General features: G+C 34.8%; 1 protein-coding gene and 1 non-coding gene across 2 annotated transcripts; one reads left to right on the top strand and one right to left on the bottom strand.

Annotated features, from left to right (window-relative positions):
• Positions 1-1875: 1875 nt before the first annotated feature.
• LOC145599985 (small nucleolar RNA ceN39) lies at positions 1876-2021 on the bottom strand. Its single transcript, XR_014104225.1, has one exon. It is a non-coding gene; the product is annotated as a small nucleolar RNA ceN39 (small nucleolar RNA).
• Positions 2022-4367: 2346 nt separating this feature from the next.
• Positions 4368-14227, top strand: LOC145596640 (fructose-1,6-bisphosphatase, chloroplastic). Its single transcript, XM_081652851.1, has 4 exons — positions 4368-4928; positions 5213-5437; positions 6165-6671; positions 13916-14227. The coding sequence occupies exons 1-4, from the start codon at positions 4380-4382 to the stop codon at positions 13985-13987; spliced, it is 1353 nt and encodes a 450-aa protein (XP_081508977.1). The 5' UTR covers positions 4368-4379; the 3' UTR covers positions 13988-14227.
• Positions 14228-21303: the final 7076 nt, after the last annotated feature.

Genomic DNA, 21303 nt, shown 5'->3' with positions numbered 1-21303 from the left:
TAACCAATTTATACCAATCTCACCCAAACACCTCTACACCTCTATCGGTACAACATCAAGGATAATCACCTTATTAGGATTCATCTTCTTTAGTGTAATCTCCACCTTTGCTCTCCTAATCCTCCGCACATACTCCATGTTGATTTCTTCATCACTTACAGAGGTATATCCTGTCACAACTCCATTACTTCCATTAAACAATTCATCGAACTATCCTCACTTGTCCTTGATGTCGTCCTCTTGTACTAGGGCCATTTGGTTCTTATCTTTGACACACTTCACCATACTTTTCTCTTATAAATGATCTTTTCTCCCTCCATGGAGTCAAGCTTTTCATAAACCTCTTGATAAGTCTTTTCTTTTGCTTGGCGAACAGCTGCTTTTGCCTTACTCTTAGCCTCCTTATGCGTTGCAAAGGTTTCGTCACTCCTACATTTTTCCAAGGCTTGATAGCATTCCCATTTTTGCTTAATTACTACTTTCACCTCTCCATTCCACCACGAAGTATCTCTCTGTATCGAAGCTCTTCATCTTGATTTCCCTAAGACCACTTTGGCTAATCTTAAGAACACTACTAGATAACAGGCCATTTTCAACGGAAAAATTCCGTCGGAAAAACCATGAAATCCGTCGGAAAACACGTTTCCGACGGAAATTCGGTTGGAACTGGTTGTCGGAAAAGGCTTCGTAGGAAAAAGCACCTTTTTCGTCGGAAATTCCGTCGGAAACACTTTTCCGACGGATTTCCGATGGAATTTCCCGTCGAAGGTGGTTTTTCTGGTGCCGGAAAAATCCGTCGTAAATTTCCGACGGATACACTTCCGTTGGAAATTTACGAAGGAATTTCCGTCGGAAAATTCTTTTAAGAAATTAAAAAAATACGCCGCGCACCACCGGCACGGCATATCACCGCAACCAACCACCACCCATTACCCTAATGGCCTTACCCAACTGCCCGAACAACCCAGAAAACCCAGCAACCACCTTAACCGAAACAAACCCACCACCCTAACCCACCCACTTAACCCTAACCAACCAAAAACCACATCAACCACCCAAACCAAACCCAGATCTACTGTTCTAACCAAAAGACCACCCAAAAATTAAGAAAAAAAAAACAAAAAAAAAATGACAACCACAACACTACTGCCAAAAACCACCATTACAACCAACAAATTACTAGTGAATTTTTTGTAAAAAAATCCAAAATTCGACAAAAAATTTTTTTTAAAAAAAAAGAAAAAATTAAAATCAGGATAACATACTTTAACACCAACTTGGATCTTGAGTTCTCCTCGAATTTGGTTTCATACGGCTAAATTCAACCATGAAACCTCTAGATCTAGGGATTTCATGGTCGAATTTAACCATATAAACCATTAATATGAACCAAAAAGACCATGAGCAAAGGAAAAAGAGGAGAGGCGTGAGAAAGAGAACCATCGGCGCTGACCTTCATTAAAGCTTTCTCGTGGTAGATTTCAGTTTAGAATAAAAGTAGGAGAAAATAGAGAATGGAGAGGAGATCCGTGAGAAAGAAAAGTGAGGAAAGAAGAGAGAAGAGGGAAGAGAGAGGAGATCCGTGAGGAAAGAAGAGAAAAGAGGGAAGAGAGAGAAGATCCGGGAAGAGAGAGGAGATGAGAGGACCAGATTGAAAGAGAAGATGAGAGGATGAGAGGAGAAAGAAGTAGAAGAGAGGTTGAGAGAGGAGAGAGAGCATAATCAGTAAAATAAAAGGGGGAAGGGGCGCCGTTTCAATTATGGTTTTGGGTGTTTTCTTTTTCTTTTTTTTTTAACTTAAATTTCGTCGGAAAGGATGTAAATTCCGTCGGTAGCTTCCGACGGAATTTAAATCTGTCGAAAATTTCCGACGGAAATTATATCCGTCGGAAAATATAACATTTCCGACGGAAAATCCGTCGGAAGTGAATAATTTTCCGACGGATTACAATTCCGTCGGAGATTTCCGACGGAATTTCGACTGAAATAAAATTCGTCAAAAATTTCGTACTTTCCGACGGATTTTAGTGTCCGTCGGAACCGTTCCGTCAGAAATGACTTGTTTTCTAGTAGTGGAAATAGTTCTTTATTCCTAACCAAGTCATATATGGATCCACCCCTCCATCCCAATTCGCCTCCTTAATTACTTCATCTGTAAAAAAACTTAGCACTTGCATCCCTTAGAGTCTACCATCTTATCCTTGGCTCTTCTTGTCCTCATTTTTTCTTCTCCTTCTCTTTCAAGAGAATAGTCATAACAAGAAGCCGATGTTGGGTGACCACACTCTCTCCTAGGGGTGCTTATGATGCGAGTCGAGTTTGAGTTTGGGGTAGCTCGACTCGACTCGTTGACAAATCGAGTCGATCTTTGACCGAGTCGAGCTTTGACTGAATTTGACCGAGTCGAGCTTTGACCGAATTTGACCGAGTCGAGCTTTGACCGAGTTGATCTCGAGTAGCTTGTAATTTGATTTGTCTTAGTAAAAATCTCGATTTAGTGTAACAGCTTTTCATTCTCTTTAACATTTTTCATTCTCTTTAATTTTGTCATTTAAGAGCACATAAATAATTTTTTATTATTAATGTATAATCTAAAATAAAAGTTTTTTTTTATCAAAATATCTTTACTTTTGTATATATAATATTATATGAAATAATTCGAGCTTCTTACGATCTTTCGAGTCGAGTAATGTTCAACTCAACTCGACTCGTTAACATTTCGAGTCAATCTTGAGTTCGAGTCGAGCTCACTCGAGTCGAGTTTTGACCGAGTCGAACTCGAGTTACTCGCGAGTTTTCGCGAGAGAGTCTCTCCTGGGATGACCTTGCAATTTAAGTAACTTTGTCTATCCATGCTCCTTGTGAGCAGGAAGTCTATTTGTGTTGCATTTGCTCCACTCTAGAAAGTTATCAAGTGTGAATCTCGCTTCTTGAACCAAGTATCAGCCAATATTAAATCATGTGATTGGGCAAAATCCATAATAGCTTCACCACCTGCGCCCCTTTGCCCATACCCAAAGCCTCCATGGACACTCTCGTAGCCATCTCGGCTCACCCCAACGTGCTAATTTAAATCACCTCCAATACATAATCTCTTTGTATGGTGGACACCATGTACCACCTCGTCTAAATCCTCCCAAAATTGTTGTTTCTCTTCTGCATCCAAAACAACTTGGGGAATATAAGCACTAATATAATATTCACAATCTCCTTGCCACACATGAACTTCGCCCATATCAACCTATCATTCTTCCGATAGACCTTGATTACCTCTTTAGACAACCTCTCATCGAGAATCACACAAACTCCATTCCTAGCTCCACTAATCCTAGTCACGTGGCTTGTTTCTTGTCCAAAGTACCACACCTTATACCTTAAAACCAAGGCTCGAGCTCCTTCTCCTATCCTCCATGACTCTTGAATGCACATGATGTTTACGCGTCTTCTCTTTATCACTTCTGCTGATTTTCCCATAAGAGACCCCATATTCTAAGAACTAATCTGCAAACTAGAGTGCTCTCTCCTACGCTCCCTCATAACACGCGCACTCGTACTACGCTCCCTCCTGTTCCCAAATGCAAATCCTTATCATTTGACACCACACTTGGGCAATGTGGGACGTTGCTTCCGGGCAACGACCTAGCAACCCTTGCATATGTATCACTGCATCGGGGTCAGGGAAGTAAAGCGCGTCACTCAGTAGGGAACGCCCTAACGGCACGCCCTTGCTCATTTGAAACCACACTCAGGCAATGCGGCGCGTCGCTTCCGGGCGACGACGTAGCGACCCTTGAATACTTATTACTACACCTAGGTCTAGGAAGTGTAGCGCGTTGCTCAGTAGGGAACACCCCCACGAAAATATCAGTTTGGCTCATGTCATGGGATGTGACAAAGTTTTACACTGGCTATCACTGGCCTACCGAAACTCTCCTCCTTTATCCAGGCTTGGGACTGGCAGCGAGAAAGCGCAGTGGCAGAGTTATCTTAAACATTTAGTGATTAAAAAGTATTTAGAAGGAAGAATAATAAAGGTATGGCAAAGAAGGTGGATAGTATACAACAAGGGTCAGACAGTAGAAATACTTGTGTATAGGTATGAAATATCGACTCGTATGCAGCAAATTTTCTATCACAAGTTCACTACGGATCAATTACTGGTCGGCTACTTTCCTAGCTTCAATTATTGCTTGGGTCATTCAATTTCTAAAAATCATTTGGAGTAACACCACGAATAAGTTTACTCCTATTCCAAAAGGTGACTCTGTTGACTCAGCAAAATCTGATCACACAAAACAAACAGTGGATTGTACATGGAGGATAAGTGGGACCAATTCATATCATACTCTCATTAGCAGCCTTACAATTCCCCACAAACTATGTACTCACATTCTAATATCACCCCAAATATCCTTTCAAATTCCTTGAATTTCATAATAATCAATCAACCTTTCTTAAAGAAAAGCAAAGGAAGAATAATATCCATGGCAGCAATAGGACCAACAACAACAACAGCAGTCAAATTACGTAGCTCAGTCTTTAATCCTCGCTTATCTAGTCTTTCTCCATCTCAACAATACATAAATTTTACTAAGTCGCTTCATTCGTTTCCTACTGCGGCCAGTAGGAAACGTGTAGCAGCCGGAGTTCGGTGTACAGCGGTAGGAACAGCTACCGAGGCTGCAGAAACAAAGCCTAGGACTAAGAGTAAATTTGAGATTCAGACACTAACTGGGTGGCTGCTTAAGCAGGAACAAGCAGGGGTTATTGATGCAGAGCTTACTATTGTACTGTCTAGCATCTCTATGGCTTGTAAACAAATTGCTTCGTTGGTTCAACGCGCTGGTATTTCTAACCTTACTGGAATTCAAGGGGCTGTTAATGTCCAAGGAGAGGATCAGAAGAAACTTGATGTTGTCTCCAATGAGGTATGATCATCGATATTGATATTATAGTCGTCTGTTATTACATTGACACACAAAAATAGAAATGTACCATAATATAACTGGACTGAAAATATATACAAATTATGACAAATGACCGAGATTGATACTCATATTTAATAAAACAGAGAAGATAAGAAGAGCATATCTATTACCAATGCAAATTTTAAAGCACAATCATGTTGTACTGAAAATGTGAAGGCTGTAAAAATTAATTTAGAATGATGAGTGTTTATACAAACATTAACTACAAGATAAATATTCGACAGGTATTTTCTAACTGCTTGAGATCAAGTGGGAGGACTGGGATAATTGCATCAGAGGAAGAGGATGTACCAGTGGCAGTCGAAGAGAGCTACTCTGGCAACTATATTGTTGTGTTTGATCCACTTGATGGATCATCCAACATCGACGCAGCTGTCTCAACTGGTTCCATCTTTGGAATTTATAGCCCAAATGATGAGTGCATTGTCGACTCTGATAACGAAGATGAGGTATCTCTCATTGTTCTTCATTTAACTCTTATTAGGCAAAGAGTTCCTAACAACATTTTGTACTCTTTGTAAAGAGTTTTATTGATAGAATTAACTAAGAAATGTCTAAATTCATGTAACACAAACATAGTTTTATGTCTCTTTGTAGCATCATCACTTGTAAACCACTCTAAAATCATCATTTAGCTAAAAATTATTGTAGTTTCATAAATTTTATTAATTGCCCAAAAACATATAGAAGGATTGACATAATTTAGTAGACATTACCAGAGAACAAAAACTATGTCTAATATTTGATGCTAAGGTATAGGCACCAGAATTTTATTTTCCGACTAAAACATATTTCCTACGTTTCTTTATAGTTGCAACACACACTTTATCACAAGAATTAAGAAAACTGGACCTTACATGATATAATACACTTAAAATGGGGTTAAAAGGTTGTTAGGAGCATAATCAAATGGGTCATGAGCTTTAACTGATTAACTAAAGATTATAGTACAACGTTCACGATAAAAACCTTCCTTTTATAGTGTGTTGCAACTATTATGATATTTTCATTTTAGAGAATTGTTGAAATTATACAAAAAAAACAGAGGAAGTAAATTTATTTTTTTTAAAAAAAAATGGTTAAAACAGGGCAAAGCTAATGAAATATCAGGTAAAAAATACATTAAAAAAAACATTTCTTAAGTATGTTTAATTATAGTTTAAACAATATTTGCAGCTAAGCGCCGAAGAACAGAGGTGTGTGGTGAATGTTTGTCAACCAGGGGATAACCTATTAGCAGCAGGATACTGTATGTACTCCAGCTCTGTAATCTTTGTACTGACCATCGGAAAAGGAGTGTATGCATTCACATTAGATCCCATGTATGGCGAATTCGTCCTCACTCAAGAAGACATCAAGATACCAAAAGCAGGGAAAATCTATTCATTCAATGAAGGTAACTACAAAATGTGGGATGACAAATTGAAGAAGTACATGGATGACCTTAAAGACCCAGGGCCATCAGGAAAGCCGTACTCGGCTCGTTACATCGGAAGTTTGGTCGGGGACTTTCATCGAACACTTCTGTATGGTGGCATTTATGGGTATCCAAGAGATTCTAAGAGCAAAAATGGCAAGTTGAGGCTGTTGTATGAATGTGCACCTATGAGCTTTATAGTAGAACAGGCTGGTGGAAAAGGATCTGATGGCCATAATAGAATTCTCGACATTCAACCTACAGAGGTAAGCTCAATCATCATAATATACTCAATCTTCTGTTTAAATTTTACGATGTCCCATATTTAAGTTAACATTGTTGATAGAGGTGAAAGGGACTCAGTGGCAGATCCACCAATATAATGATGGGGGTACGAAATCTATCTATAATAAACGTATACTAAAGGCGAAATTTGGAATGACACTTGTCATTTTCTGGTAAAAAAATTTCCCGCCTTTTTTTTCTTTTCTTTTTTTTATTTTTTTTTATTACCATAATAGTTATTTCCATTTTAACAACATAATTAATCTAATTATACTAATTTTTTTTTACATATATTTTATAAACTAGGAAATTTTTAGCTACAAAAATATTAACATAGATTAAAATAAGGTATTGTAATATATTATTTTCCAAAATTATTATAATATTATCAATATCAATTTTTTTCTCCAACTTTTATTATTTGACAATAAAATTTATTTTAATTAAAAAAAAAAAATTATTTGGTAGCATACTTTGTATAAATCTTGAAATTACATAACGTTTATAACAACAAAATCATTATGTTATAGTATACATATATATTTTTTATACAATCCAATTCAATAACCTTTACATATTTGGTTTTGGATCTTTTACCAAAATGGCTAATTTGACAAAAATATTTACCAAAACGGCTAATTATAAAATTTAATTCCCAAACTAGCTAAAGTTATTGATTTAAGGAAATTATTTATTTTTTATATTCCTTTGAACCGGTTCGGTTCACTTTATGTCTTTTTTTGGTTTTATTTAAAAAGAAATAGTTTTTTTTTTTTTTTTTGTTAAAAAAATGGTTTTATTCTAATTCTAATGCCATAGTTTAAAATATCCATTAATTTGAACTATAACAATCAACATATTATATATGCAGCAATTCTCAATTTTTAACAAAGTTACACAAAAATAAACAGCCACTCAAAATATTCATATTAGCCGACATTAACAAAGAGTGTACAATTAATAGACATGAAAAAGATGAACAAAACCTTAAAATCCCTTATTGTCGTATAAATTTGCGGTAGTCTTGATAGAACAATACTACTTGAAATTCCAAATAATTTTTGTGATTCATATGATCAAGATGAAAAATTAGGGCTTTTAATATTTTTTTTTTATCGAAATTAGGGTTTCGCGAGTCTGCAACTATTAACGTTCGTTCTACAGAGTTTTAAATATTGCTTATATTTTTCAACTTAAAAAAATCTTTAAGGAAATAAAAATAAAACTAAAAAAACAAAATTAAAAAAAAAAGAAAGAAAGTGAACCAAACCGGTTTAAAGGAAATAAAAAATAGATAAAGTCCGTTTAAGTTAATAAATTAGCTAGTTTGGGAATTAAATTCAATAATTAGCCGTTTTGGTAAACTTTTATCAAACTAGCCGTTTTGGTAAATGATCCTTTGGTATTGGTATAAACTAAAATTCAAGTTATTTTGTTACAAATAATTTTTTTAGATAAATTAATGTTGACTTTACGCCATTATATATAATTTATTTGTTGTAAATTTAATTATGATCGTGCATAGCACGGGACTTAACCTAGATAAGTTATATAAGAAAAGGATAACTTACAAATGCGAAACTTGAAGAAATCAAATTTTTAGGTTTTTTTTTTTTATTGATCTCACCATCTATTAGCCACTGTAAGTATCCCATCCTCGTATAATATTGTCCGTAAGAAATTCATGGAAAATTCTACTTCTTACATCCAACCAAATAAGGCCTAAATGTTAGGCTACTATTAACTTTTTAGCCAAAGTTTCAATTTTAGTCGGATATATATATATATATATATATATATATACATTAAATTAATACTTATAATAATTAATCTTTTTTTGTTTGAATAGTTATAATTATGTAATTTAGTATAGGTAAACAGCTACTTTCATACGTTGTCATATCTTATAAAAGGAATATATGAATTGAGACATACAACTTCTTTTAAAAAATAGTATTGAAATATAAAAGTTTTTAAAAGAAAAAAAAATTAAAATATATACTCTCTCTTTGTTTTTTAAATGTTTCGTTTTAACCGGCAAATAATTTTAAGCAATTTAATTGACTTAAATAAATAAGAGGTAAGTAGGGTAATTGGAGTTTTAAAAAATTGTAAAAGAAAAATAGTGAGATTATTAGTTTATTGAAAAGCAGCGAATGTGAAAAGAAAGAAACACTACCTCAGTCTCACATTATTGCAAGTGCAACAATTAAGTTTCTTTTATCTCACAAAAATTATCCACCAATTGCATATAATACGAAACGCATGTAGTAATAAAATTAGTAGTCGGTCAAGAGAGACATATAATATTAAAACTAGTTAGTAACCCGGGCGATGCCCCGGGTTTCTTTCTTCTCTCTCTCTCTCTCTCTTTTTTTTTTGTTATGGAAGATTGTGGATATTACTTAATTATTCTTTTTTACGTCGGTATAATACATTTTTGCAACTGAAAAATATTTAAACTTTGATAGGAAAACTTTTAATAAATAAATCACATTAATACATACCGTTACAAATTAAGTGGGTCAAAGCAATTTAAATACATTGTAATTATTGAAATTATTCATCGTTTTAATTGAGCTCAAAATAAATACACCGGTTACAAAACTTATTTTGGGTGATGAAAATTAATTTAATTGTTTTTTTGTAACAACTGATTTAATTGATTATTATACAATCAATACTATAATACAATTAATTAATTTATCATACAATTTATTGACACATATTTAACATGTACATGTAATTGATTATGAGGCAATTTGATTGATGACGTGGCTAAATAAGAAAAAAATAGTGACACGTGGCGATATAACACTCCTTACCTTTGAGTTTTAATAATAATATTGATGTACTCCCTTTGTTTCAGTTTGTTAGTTTCCTTTGTAAGCGATCACTTAAAAAAGGAAAAGGATGAATCATAATAATCTGAAATTTGATTGCATACTTGTAATTAATGTTTTTTTCTTTTTTGTTTATTTATGGGAATTGGCTGTAATCAAATCGCCTATAATAAATCATGATTTGGAAGAATTTTTCATGTCAGCAATCCATCCACTATCACATATATTAACTAATCAGAATTATATGACTCTTTAAAAACCAATTAGATTAATTATTCACATATTATGAAAATTATTTTCCTTATAATATTGGTAGGATTATACTTCCTCTGTTTTCTTTTAGATGCAACACACCCTTTAGCACGGTAATTAAGAAAGGTGGGGTTTACATGATATAATAAACTTTAAAATAGAATGAGTGGTTGTTAGGAGTGTAATTTAGTGGGCCATCTGCTTTAAATAAGGGAAATAGTATAGTTTTTCCCAAAATTAACTTTCCTTTTATAGTGTGTTGCAAGTATTGTGACATTTCATTTTTAGGGAAATGTTGCAAGTAAAAGAAAATGGAGGAAGTATTTCATATGGGTATATCTAGAGTTGTCAATTCAGGTATTCAAGTCGGGTTCGGATCAAGTCAAATCAGGTCTCGGGTCAAATCAGGATCATGTTATATCGGGTCAATCTAGCCTTAGATTAGGTTCAGGTTCAGGTCGGGTCAATTTTGGTCAATTTCGGGTGTAGGTTTTGTTCGATTCGAGTCAAATTCAGATCGGGTTTAATTTCAGGTTCGGGTTGTGTTGATTTGGGTTTGGACTGGTTAATAGATGGTACATTTGGGTTAGAGTTAGGTCAGATAATTATTAAGTCAGATAATCTTAAAGTTGGATCATTCTTGGTTTTGGTTTTGGTTCAAGTTCAATTCGAATAAATATCGATGTGGTCAAGTTGAATCTATATAATTACGCCCTGCATATACTGATCAAACATTCTCAAAAATTTATTAAACCTATATATGAATTAATAGAGAATAAAAGGTATGTAAGCTAAACAAATTGTACCAATATGTTGTTAAGGATTGATTTAGGGTTTACATAATTTTACCAATATATAAGCTGAGCAAAAAGTATATGAAATTTTATTAACCGTTTCTATGTTCTAATTGGGTCGGTTACTAATTCGGGTAACAAAGTGAAACGAAGGGGTAGCTTTTTGCCAAAATAGTATATGAGAGTAACAAAGTAAAACGAAGGGAGTAGCTCTTTTCCAAAAAGGGAAGTATAACCCTTAAAATAAACATGGCCATATTTGTAAGTGTAATACTTAAAATAAACACAAAGAGAGTAGATGCACATACTATATTTAAAACTAATCATTCAAAAACTCTTAATTTAAATATATTAAGGTACTATAGTTACATATATTATATATTAAGTAAAATTATTGATATTCGGTAGTAGTGCTATATTACTAACTAGATAATATCCGAGCCATGCTCGGTTTTTAAAATTATTGATACTTGAAATATAAAAGTTTCTAAAGAAATATGAATATAACATAATAGTCAATGATAATGATAGCATTCAACACAATTATATTAATAAATTAAAAATACTGAATTTTCTTGGTAAATTAATGAGATATAAAATCAAAAAATAAAAAACTACAATTTAGTATCAGTGTAATAAATAATTTGTAATACTTATCTGTTTTTTTAGTTGACACCATTTGACTTTTACACTACATAGGCTACACTTTGACTCGCTTTTGGGATAGACGGATACGATAAAATATAATCATGTGGGATCTTGTTTGAATCATCTATATGTAAATTTTATTAATATCCACTTTTTATAATTTTACAATATTGATAATTGAAGTTATTAAGCGTTAAAAATACGTGTTGGCAAGCGTGATAATAGAAAGGTGTCAACAAAAAAAAAAACAGAGGAAATATATAATACAGTAATCTAAGGTTAAAAGAGAGATAAAAGTATGATGTCAACAATTGATTTAGGTGGGAAAATTTTTAATCATAACTTGACAAGTGTACAATTTGAAGACAGAATGATGTCAGCGATTGTTATTTTAGTAATATTTATAGACTATAATAATCTTTGAGCGATGTTTGACTTTGCACGTATAAAAAAATGGCATTATGATTAAATTTTTAATTGTAACAATACCAATCACATATATAAGAGTTAATTACCCATTAATTTTAATTTTAATTTTTTTATTTTCTTTTTTTTTGAGGAAAACCCATGACAGTTTCATTGAGTCTAAATCTCTAAAAAAGCAATATATATATATATATATATATATATATATATATATATATATATATATATATATATATATATATATATATATATATATATATATATATATATATAATTCTAAAAGGAAAAAAAATATTGAAATAAATCAATGAAATTTAGAATTTTTGGTACATAGTAATATAAGGAAAAAAATTTATCATTATGAAAGTAGTTAATTACTCTATACTAATATTTTAAACTCATGGTACATATAGTAAAAACAAGAAATTTAGGTTGAGAAATTATTATAGGAATTATATATATATATATATATATATATATATATATATATATATATATATATATATATATATATATATATATATTATATAATTCTAAAAGGAAAAAAATATTGAAATAAATCAATGAAATTTAGAATTTTTGGTACATAGTAATATAAGGAAAAAAATTTATCATTATGAAAGTAGTTAATTACTCTATACTAATTTTTTAAACTCATGGTACATATAGTAAAAACAAGAAATTTAGGTTGAGAAATTATTATAGGAATTATCCATTCTTGCAATTTAGATTCTTTTTTTCATTATGAAAAAATAAAGCAAAAAACGTATGACGAAAAAGGGGGTTAGGGGAAATGGGTTAATTTGGATTGGAAAATTTCCTAAAGCGGGTTCTGTTTTAGTATGTAGCTTCTATCTTTTGCATTTACTCTAAAGAAGTCTTAATGCAGGATTGTGAGGCATTCCAGACCCTGCCTAATAAATACTTCCTCCGTTTCTTTATAGTTGTAACACGCACTTTATCACGCTATTTAATAAAAATGGACCTTACATGTTATAATACAATTTAAATGGGGTTGAAAGGTTGTTAGCAATATTATCAAGTGGACCAAGTGCTTTAATTAAAGGTATTAGTACAATTTTCACCATAAAAACCTTCATTTTATGGTGTGTTGTAACTATTGTGACATTTCCATATTAGGTAAGTGTTGTAACTATACACAAACGGAGGTCATACTAAAATATTTGAAAGAAAGAGAAAGGAAGAGAGAAAAAATTGATATGGGCCTCAAAACTGTTTTTTAAGATTTGAACTCACTTACTAAAGATGAAAAAAATCACTTGTACCACTATACTCCCTCCCTTTTTTAATAAGTTTGAGTTGAGATTTCCAATATTCATATGTAACTTAATATTTTACCAATATACAATATATGAATATGATCATATAATGTGTTGTTATATTTGTTATAGTGTCTACTATTATAAATTAATGTTTCATAATTTTTGGAAACCTCTAATTAATAAGATAATAATGGTCAAAGTTGTCTAGCAAATGTGTAAATTTAACTTTAGTTTATAAAACAAAGAGATGGAATATTTTGTAGCAGTGAAGTTCCAGCAAAAGTTTTTGTAATGTACCACTAACAATAGAAATTGTACCACTAAGAGTGTATTTTGTACCAGTAAAGCTCTATTGGTTATTATTTAATCACACAATAATACTACTCTAAATTCATATGGTGAATGTCATATTTTTATCCTGGTGAGACATATTATTTGCTACTCACTATTAGTTTTTTGGAATGCCTCCACTAACTCTAAAGAAGAGTTCAGCGACGGTATAATTAGGCTGTTAAACAGAATGTATGACAAGACTGAATGTCTGAAAAAACTTATTATACAAAATAACCATCCTTTTTGAACAAATTTTTTATTGGGAGATTGGAGGTACAATTGTACCTCTATGTAGGTACCCCTAAATTCGCCACTATAATGGGGTTGTAATAAAAATTAGAATCTCGTCTAAATCATTTGCTACTCTCCCTACACCAAAACAAATATAGATATATCTAAGAAAAAAAAAAATTAAAGTTAATATCTAATAATCAATTTTTGGTAACCTTGTCTAAAATTTCTTCTTTGCGACCTAACCTAATTAACTAATTAACCACGGTACATCATCTAAATGTAATAGTGAAAATTATAAAAATGGGACAAAGGGAATACCGTAGACATTTAACTAGGAGTGTGTTAATGATTTAAAATAAAATATTGTTTTGTTTTATTTATTCTTATGTCTTTTGTTTTGTGTTTGTAACAGATACACCAACGTGTGCCGCTCTACATTGGAAGTGTGGACGAAGTAGAGAAATTAGAGAAGTATTTAGCATAAAAAATTCGTTGATAAACAAACAGTGGGAGTTTATTTGTTTATAATATGTTATGCTCCTAATCGTTTCTCTTAAGAATCTGCTATTATTGGTTTATAGCTTGTATGGGCTAGAAACTAATTCCCTTATTGCATGCAATTGTACTATTCATGACATCCTTATGGACCACGTCTGCACCTAAGTCATCATTCCATCAATTTTGTAGATTCTATTATATTTTTTCAGAGACTTATATTTTTTCAGATTCTTGTTAAAAGTTCTATTTTATTTAAAACTGATAGAGAATATCCATAAAATATTCTCATCTTAAGTTTAGGATATATTTTGTATAAGATTATCTTTATATCTGTACATATCTTATAGTTACCTAATATGATTAGGTTTCTCATTGTAACCCTATAAATATTGATCAATGGAAATCACTCTAATCAAGGAGTTTATATTATCTGACAAAAACAAATGCTTAGAAAAATAAATGTCATTGACAATCAAATCTCTACAATAATACTTGATGATCGATTACGTACAACTAGCCTGGTCTAAGGAAAAAAGAATAAGTTGGAGGAGAGCTGGGCTCAACTAATCATGAAGACTGAGCTAGGCTCAACTTTGAGTTTTAGTATTGTAGGCGTCGTTTGAAGTGCGCCTACCTTAAAAGCATGTTGTGAATATAATATTGTTTGGCACTAATAGGAAGTGGGAATTGACATTATGATTAGGGACAACGATTAGGGACAAGGAAAGTAGGGAGCCGCCAACAAGTTTTTAAGTAACTTGTAAACCGTTCACGGATTATAAAAGGCAACCACGATAAAGGGACAACGATAGGCAACAACGATTGACCCGTGAAGCTTACACCCCATTCATAATTCATGAGATTAATAACTCCATATGGTTCGGAACCACAAATGGAGGATCGGGGATGATGGTACGAAGTGAGTCATGGAGTCACATTCGCCCGTATTGGCCTCTACTCGATTCTTATAGTGAAAAGTATTCATGCGATCTCAAAGGCATACAAACAAAATATTCAATTCGCTCTAAACTATTATTAGGCTATTTTACAAAGCAAGAGAGAGAAAGAAAGCTGTATTGCTCAAGAGAGAAGAGAGAGAATTAGGTGATTGTTGATAATTGAAAACGGAGGTCCAAGGACCCTATTTATAGGAAAATAGTGTAATACCCCGTATTTTTAAGCCGTTTACTAATTATTAATTATGGATTTTTCCAAAATATTTTATTATACAAAAATATCTATTTTTCTATATATGATTTTACAAAAATGTAATTTTGTTACGCTTTTTAATTATATGAGCCCACTCAAAGTTGTCGGAATTTCAACCTTCAGTATTTTGTTTCCGAGTCAAACTACCAAGTACCAAATTATTCCTCCTCCCGCAATCAAGGTCCACCCTTACTACTCATATTCACAACATTTATTAGGCCGGATGCATTTATTAGGTCAGCAGTAGACTCAGCTGCATTTATTAGGCCAGCAGCATTTATTAGATTGGCTGTATTAATTAGGTTGGCAGCATTTATGAAATCGGTTGGAATAGTGCCTAAGTTGGGGCTAAAAATAGCCATGGAACATAAGCTTTTCATCACATCTTCTACTCCTGTTCTTACTTTCCTTCTTCTTTCTCCTTCCTCCTCCATTATGACCTCCTTTTAGCTTTCATTTTGTAGTCGAGCACCTCCTCGCGGCCACCATTCGACCACCACCTTGCCACCACTTCCTTCTTTGGGTTGCTCACCGTAAGTACTACTACTAAGTACTAGTAATACGTACTACTACTACTCTCAACTACAATACTACTACTACTATTACTTCTACATTCATGTATTACTACTACTACTACTACTATTTCCTATTATTATTACTAGATTACATACTACCTACGTACTAGACTACTACCTTAATATTATTATTATTATTATTATTAGGAAATTTGGTCAGAAACCACCCGTTAAAAACACTTTTTTGTCAAAAACCACCAAAAAAGAAAATTGTTGTCTAGGACCACCCATTTTCAAAAAGTTGTTAAACACCACTGGGGTCCATTTTCCGGCATTGACCCAAACTCCGGCGTTGACCCTTCCCTAATTCCCCCCTTCTATTCCCTCTCTCTTTCCTCTCTCCTCTTCTCCTTCGTATATGCTGCTGTTCTTCTTCTTTTCTCTTCTCCTTCCATTTCTCTTTCCTCTTCTTCTTTGTTATCTGCTGCTCTCCTCCTTCTTCTGCCTCTCTTTTCTTTCCTCTTCTCCTTCTCCTTCCTCTTCTCCTTCCCTTTCTCTTTTCTATTTTCTTTTTCGGCAAGGGGTTGGGTCACGACGCCATTTTTATCTTCTTTCTCGCCGGCGTAGCATGGAGGTGCGGTCGACACGAAATTGATGATTATTCATGTCAAATTCGACAATGAAAACTCTAGATCTAGAGTTTTCATGGTCGAATTTGACCATATAAAACCATATTCGAGGTGACATTCAAAGAAAAATTCGGTTAAAGGTATGTTTTCTTGTTTTGGGTTGTGGTTGTGGTTTTGGGTTGTAGTTGGTCGGACAAGGTAGGGTTAGGGTGGTAGTTCTGGGTTTTGTTTGTGTGGGTTTAGGTGACAGATGTGGTTTAGGGTGGGTGGGTTCGGATTAGGTGGGTTTAGAGGATAGATCTGGGTTAGTTGGGTGGGTTAAGGTTAGGTTGGTAAGGTGGTGACCTCAATCTGGTGGGTGGATTCGGGTTATGGTGGTGGGTTAGGGTTAGGTTGGTAAGGTGGTGACCTTAATCTGGTGGGTGGGTTCGGGTTAAGGTGGTGGGTTAGGGCTAGGTGGGTAAAGGTGGTGGGTGGGTTCCGGTAAGGTGGGTTAAGGTGTTGAGTTAGGGTTAGGTGAGTGGTGGGTGGGTTACAGTGGTGCGATTGGTGGGTCGGGTTAAGGTGTTGAGTTAGGGTTAGGTGAGTGGTGGGTGGGTTACGGTGGTGCGATTGGTGGGTCGGGTTAAGGTGGTGCGATTATTGGTTAAGCGTAGTGGCGATGGACGCTGGAAGCGGTGGTGCGGGGTTTTTTTTATTTTCAAGGTTGGAGTCAACGCCGGAGTTTTGGGTCAATGCCGGAAAATGGACCCTAGTGGTGTTTAACAACAATTTTTTTGAAAATGGGTAGTCCCAAACAACAATTTTTTTTGGGTGGTTTTTGGCAAAAAAGTGTTTTTAACGGGTGGTTTCTGACAAAATTTCCTTATTATTATTATTATTGTTATTATTATTATTGTTGTTGTTGTTGTTGTTGTTATTAATATTATTAATATTATTATTATTATTATTGTAATGATAATTAAAACTATTATTATTATTATTATTATTATTATTATTATTATTATTATTAGTTTTAGTATTATTATTATTAGTATTATTATTATTAGTATAATTATTATTATTATTATTATTACTATTATTATTACTATTATTATTATTATTATTATTATTATTATTATTATTAGTTTTAGTATTATTATTATTAGTATTATTATTATTAGTATTATTATTATTATTATTATTATTATTACTATTATTATTATTATTAGTATTATTATTATTATTAGTATTATTATTATTATTATTATTATAATTATTATTATTATTATTATTATTATTATATCAAAAAACCTACAAATTCAATCAATTTACAAGAAATTGGTAGGGAGCCGAGATACAATCTGGGCCCCCACCCCTCTAGCTATAGCGAACCCGATCCTACTGAAGATGTGAGCAGCTGCACAAGCACCAATATCCTGAGTCTTAGCGAACGCCTGAACCCGCTTCAGCAACGCAATAGCATTCTTGTCTAATGCCCCTAATGCAGAAAAGGAGAAAGGAAGAAAACCATAGCCAATAGCCCTGCAACGTGCCCCATACTTGTCCCGCTTCCGCTGAGCCGCCGTCGACACAACACGACCAGAAACGAAGTCAGACAACCCCGAATGTGTCAAAGGTGAAGACTCCGTCAAATCGACACATACATCACGACCTCTATCCCAGGAATAAAGCAACACATCTGCTGGTCGTAGCGCCCCCTCGTTCCCTCCAGTCAACCCAACGTTAACCTCATTTCGAGCAGAAATCCCAGACCGAAAACAAATATCAACAAGGGTGTCACGAACAACGTTGTGCCGATGTTTAATACCTACCATCCCAGCACAAGACACTGCGTGATCCCCATAAATATCTCCATCAAAAACCCTTGAGCAAGTAGAATGCGGTGTTGAAACGGAGAACAATGGAACACCCAATCGATAGCAAAGAACACTACGGTAATTCTTACCATTCATAGTCTGACCCAAACCCGATATCGGGACCGTCCGCAACCAGGCCGAAGAGTGATCCCCCTGTTGGGACTTCCGTAAGGCAACCTGACGCGGAGATAAGGAGAAAGTGGAATCCACAGATGCAGTGACCTTCGTGAAATATATATCTACCAATTTTTTCATGAGTCTGGGGGCAGCGATCTCACTAGGGTTACTCAAAAGGTCAGTCTCCACAGTCCTGTTAAAAAGACTAAGAGCACCATCAAAGGCCGGTCTCGGACCAACAATACCAGAATCGCGAAGAAGCGTAGCCTGAAGACCAGAAGACTGGAGACGCGACGCAAGGAAAGCGTAATGCCGAACATCACCCGCCGAATAGACACCCAAACCACCATAAGAAAAAGGTAAGGTGGCAAGTCGCCATTGCCAGTCACCAAAACCAGGCCCCGAAGTAGTTACAATACGCTCCAAAGAAGCTCGAAGGGCCACGTCAAATGAAACCTACGCCATTTCAAAAAGACGAGGAGGACCAGTGTGCATAGCAAAGTAGAGTTTTGAAACCCCAGTACACGCACGAAGAAGTAACAACTCACATTGGGGATCATCGAGCTTAGAAACAGCATCCATTAGCACAATGGTCTTCGACACTCTCTGCGAAACAAGCTCACCACAGAAAGAGGAATTAGCACTGACAGGACCACCCAGCAACTTAACACCATGCACAGGATGACCAATATCTGGAGGAAAGACACCAATGAGACGGCTATGAGGGTCCTCCGCCAAAATACTTTCGTTTTCTCAACGTTGACATGGAGTCCGAGACGAGGTCCCTCCGCCAAAATCAACTCCAAAACTTTCCCTACCACTAAGGTATCACCAATAATAGTACCTTCATCTAGATACCAAGCTTGTAAACATAAGTTAAAAGAATCCCTGATTTGACACACTAACGGGTGAAGAACCAAAGCAAAAAGCAAAGGACCTAAAGGATCACCTTGTTGCACCCCCTGACATGACCATAAGATATGCTCCCCGTAAAACAACCCGGCTGGAGTAGAGTAACAGAATTTAACCCATCGAGAGAGAGAAGGACAACGGAGATGAACCTCACGCAACAAAGCCGATCGGTCTACCAAATTAAAGGCATTATGGAAATCCACTAACAACATGGAGAGGCCAACATCACCACCACGCGCCTCAACCAAACGATTAACTGCATGAAGAATAGCCTCACCACCCGCCGGCACCCCAACACCAAACTGAAGACCTCCTAGATAACTTCCCAGACGCGGACCAATCAAAGCAGCTGCAACCTTTGAAACCAGACGCCTCCAAACAATACCCACAGCAATAGGCCGAATACCACCACCAGGCTTGACAAGTGGCGTAAGAGGAGCACTAGCAATGTATTCTCCCAACACAGCATGACATTTCCCAGCGAGAAAAAGATTAACCACTTGCGTAATAGAGTCCACCAACTCATCCGAAATAGCAACTGCAGCACCACGCAAACAATCCATAAGGTGTTGAGCACGCAAGTCGTCTCTACCGCATGACGTACCTTGCGGAAAACCCCTAATCTGATCCAAAACAACAGTAGGAGTAGCAATAAAATGTTGATCAACGGGAATATCCGGGAATATAGGAGCCGGAAAGGAAGGGTGCTTAGCTTGTAAATCTGCAAGAGTAGCATCATTGTAAGGGGCAAGACTAGAAGACAAAAGAACCCTAACCGCAGCAGTGTAATGTGATGAGTGACATTTATGGCACTCATTTGATCTCTTGTAGGATGATTTACATTTCATTTTTTAGTTCTTTTTCCTTAGTTTTCCTTAGTTTTGCTCTTTATTTCTTTACTTTGTGCTTTTCGTAGTTAGTTTCTTTATTTTGTGCATTTCCTTGTTTATTCGTTATTTTTCTCTATCACTTGTTTATTTTTGTTTGTTTTTAGGTTATGATCGAGCATCCAAAGATTTCCGAGCTTCCCTTCAACATTTATCATCACATTGGATGCCTTGTGCTAGCATTTTGAGCTTCAAGCTTGGAGGAACTCGAAGGGCAAGTCTCAAGACCGGTGTACGCATGCGGTGGGGGCATCATCTATGCCACAAACCCACCAAAATGCTCATTTCCTTGCTGCATAATTTGATGTTCATCACCATCACCAAGTTGTGCGCACAAGGTTGATCAAGATCGAAAAAGGGGAGGAGGATACCCACATAGGTGCGAGCGCACCAGGGGTAGGTGCGGGCGCACCAAAGGCGTGTGCGGCCGTACCAGTGGCGCGTGCGGGCGCACCCCCCTGGGTTTGTGCCCATACCCTGCTCTGTGCGCCCTCTTCTTCCCTTTGTGCGGCCGCATCCCTGTGGTTCTATTTTTGGACGATCTAACCGACTTTTCCCTTGTATATATAGTAGTTTCTTTCTATTTTTAGGAGAGGAATCATTAGAGAATAATTAAAGAAGTAATTAGAGAGAGAATTAGAACTTTTGATCATATTTTGTAGAGAGAGAAACTCAAGTTTGAAGAGAGAGAAATTCATGGTGTATTGTTGATTATTCAAGATTTCTTCATTCCAATTGATCTTTGATCAAGTTTTGTAAGGTTACTCATATTTGATTTCAATATAAGTTTGATTTTAGTTGATTTCGTTTGTTTTCACATGATTGTTGATTGATTGAAGTTTGATTGAAGTTTAATTGATTTTTGTATTGATTTTAGATTTCTTAATATGATCATGATGAAATTGTTGATTAGTTGTGTTTTGATCTTAATTACCATGATTAGTGAGTAGTTTACTTGCTAGGGTAATGGTGAAGCATCATATTTTATTATTTTCTCCAATTTCTCCTAAAACTCCGCGCATGAAGAAATGGAGCAAGTATATAAAAACGGAGGGAGTACTACGTAAAATAAAATAAAAATACTGCACGTGCGACTTGTGGGTTCTGTCTTGCGGCAGTTTAAACACGTACTACACACATCAAATCAGACCTGTAGTAGAAGAAGCAAAGTGAT

The sequence above is a fragment of the Chenopodium album genome, chromosome 20 (genome assembly GCF_948465745.1).
Source record: "Chenopodium album chromosome 20, dcCheAlbu1.1, whole genome shotgun sequence".
Taxonomy (NCBI): domain Eukaryota; kingdom Viridiplantae; phylum Streptophyta; class Magnoliopsida; order Caryophyllales; family Amaranthaceae; genus Chenopodium; species Chenopodium album.
The sequence above is the reverse complement of the archived record's forward strand: the minus strand, read 5'-3'. Positions and strand labels throughout refer to the sequence as shown.

Excerpts from the sequence above, each read along its gene's own strand:
- LOC145596640 (XM_081652851.1), top strand. The coding sequence starts at position 4,380 with ATGTACTCACATTCTAATATCACCCCAAATATCCTTTCAAATTCCTTG. Across the intron at positions 4,929-5,212 it reads TTGATGTTGTCTCCAATGAG|GTATTTTCTAACTGCTTGAG; the intron begins GTATGATCATCG and ends AATATTCGACAG. Across the intron at positions 6,672-13,915 it reads TCGACATTCAACCTACAGAG|ATACACCAACGTGTGCCGCT; the intron begins GTAAGCTCAATC and ends TGTTTGTAACAG.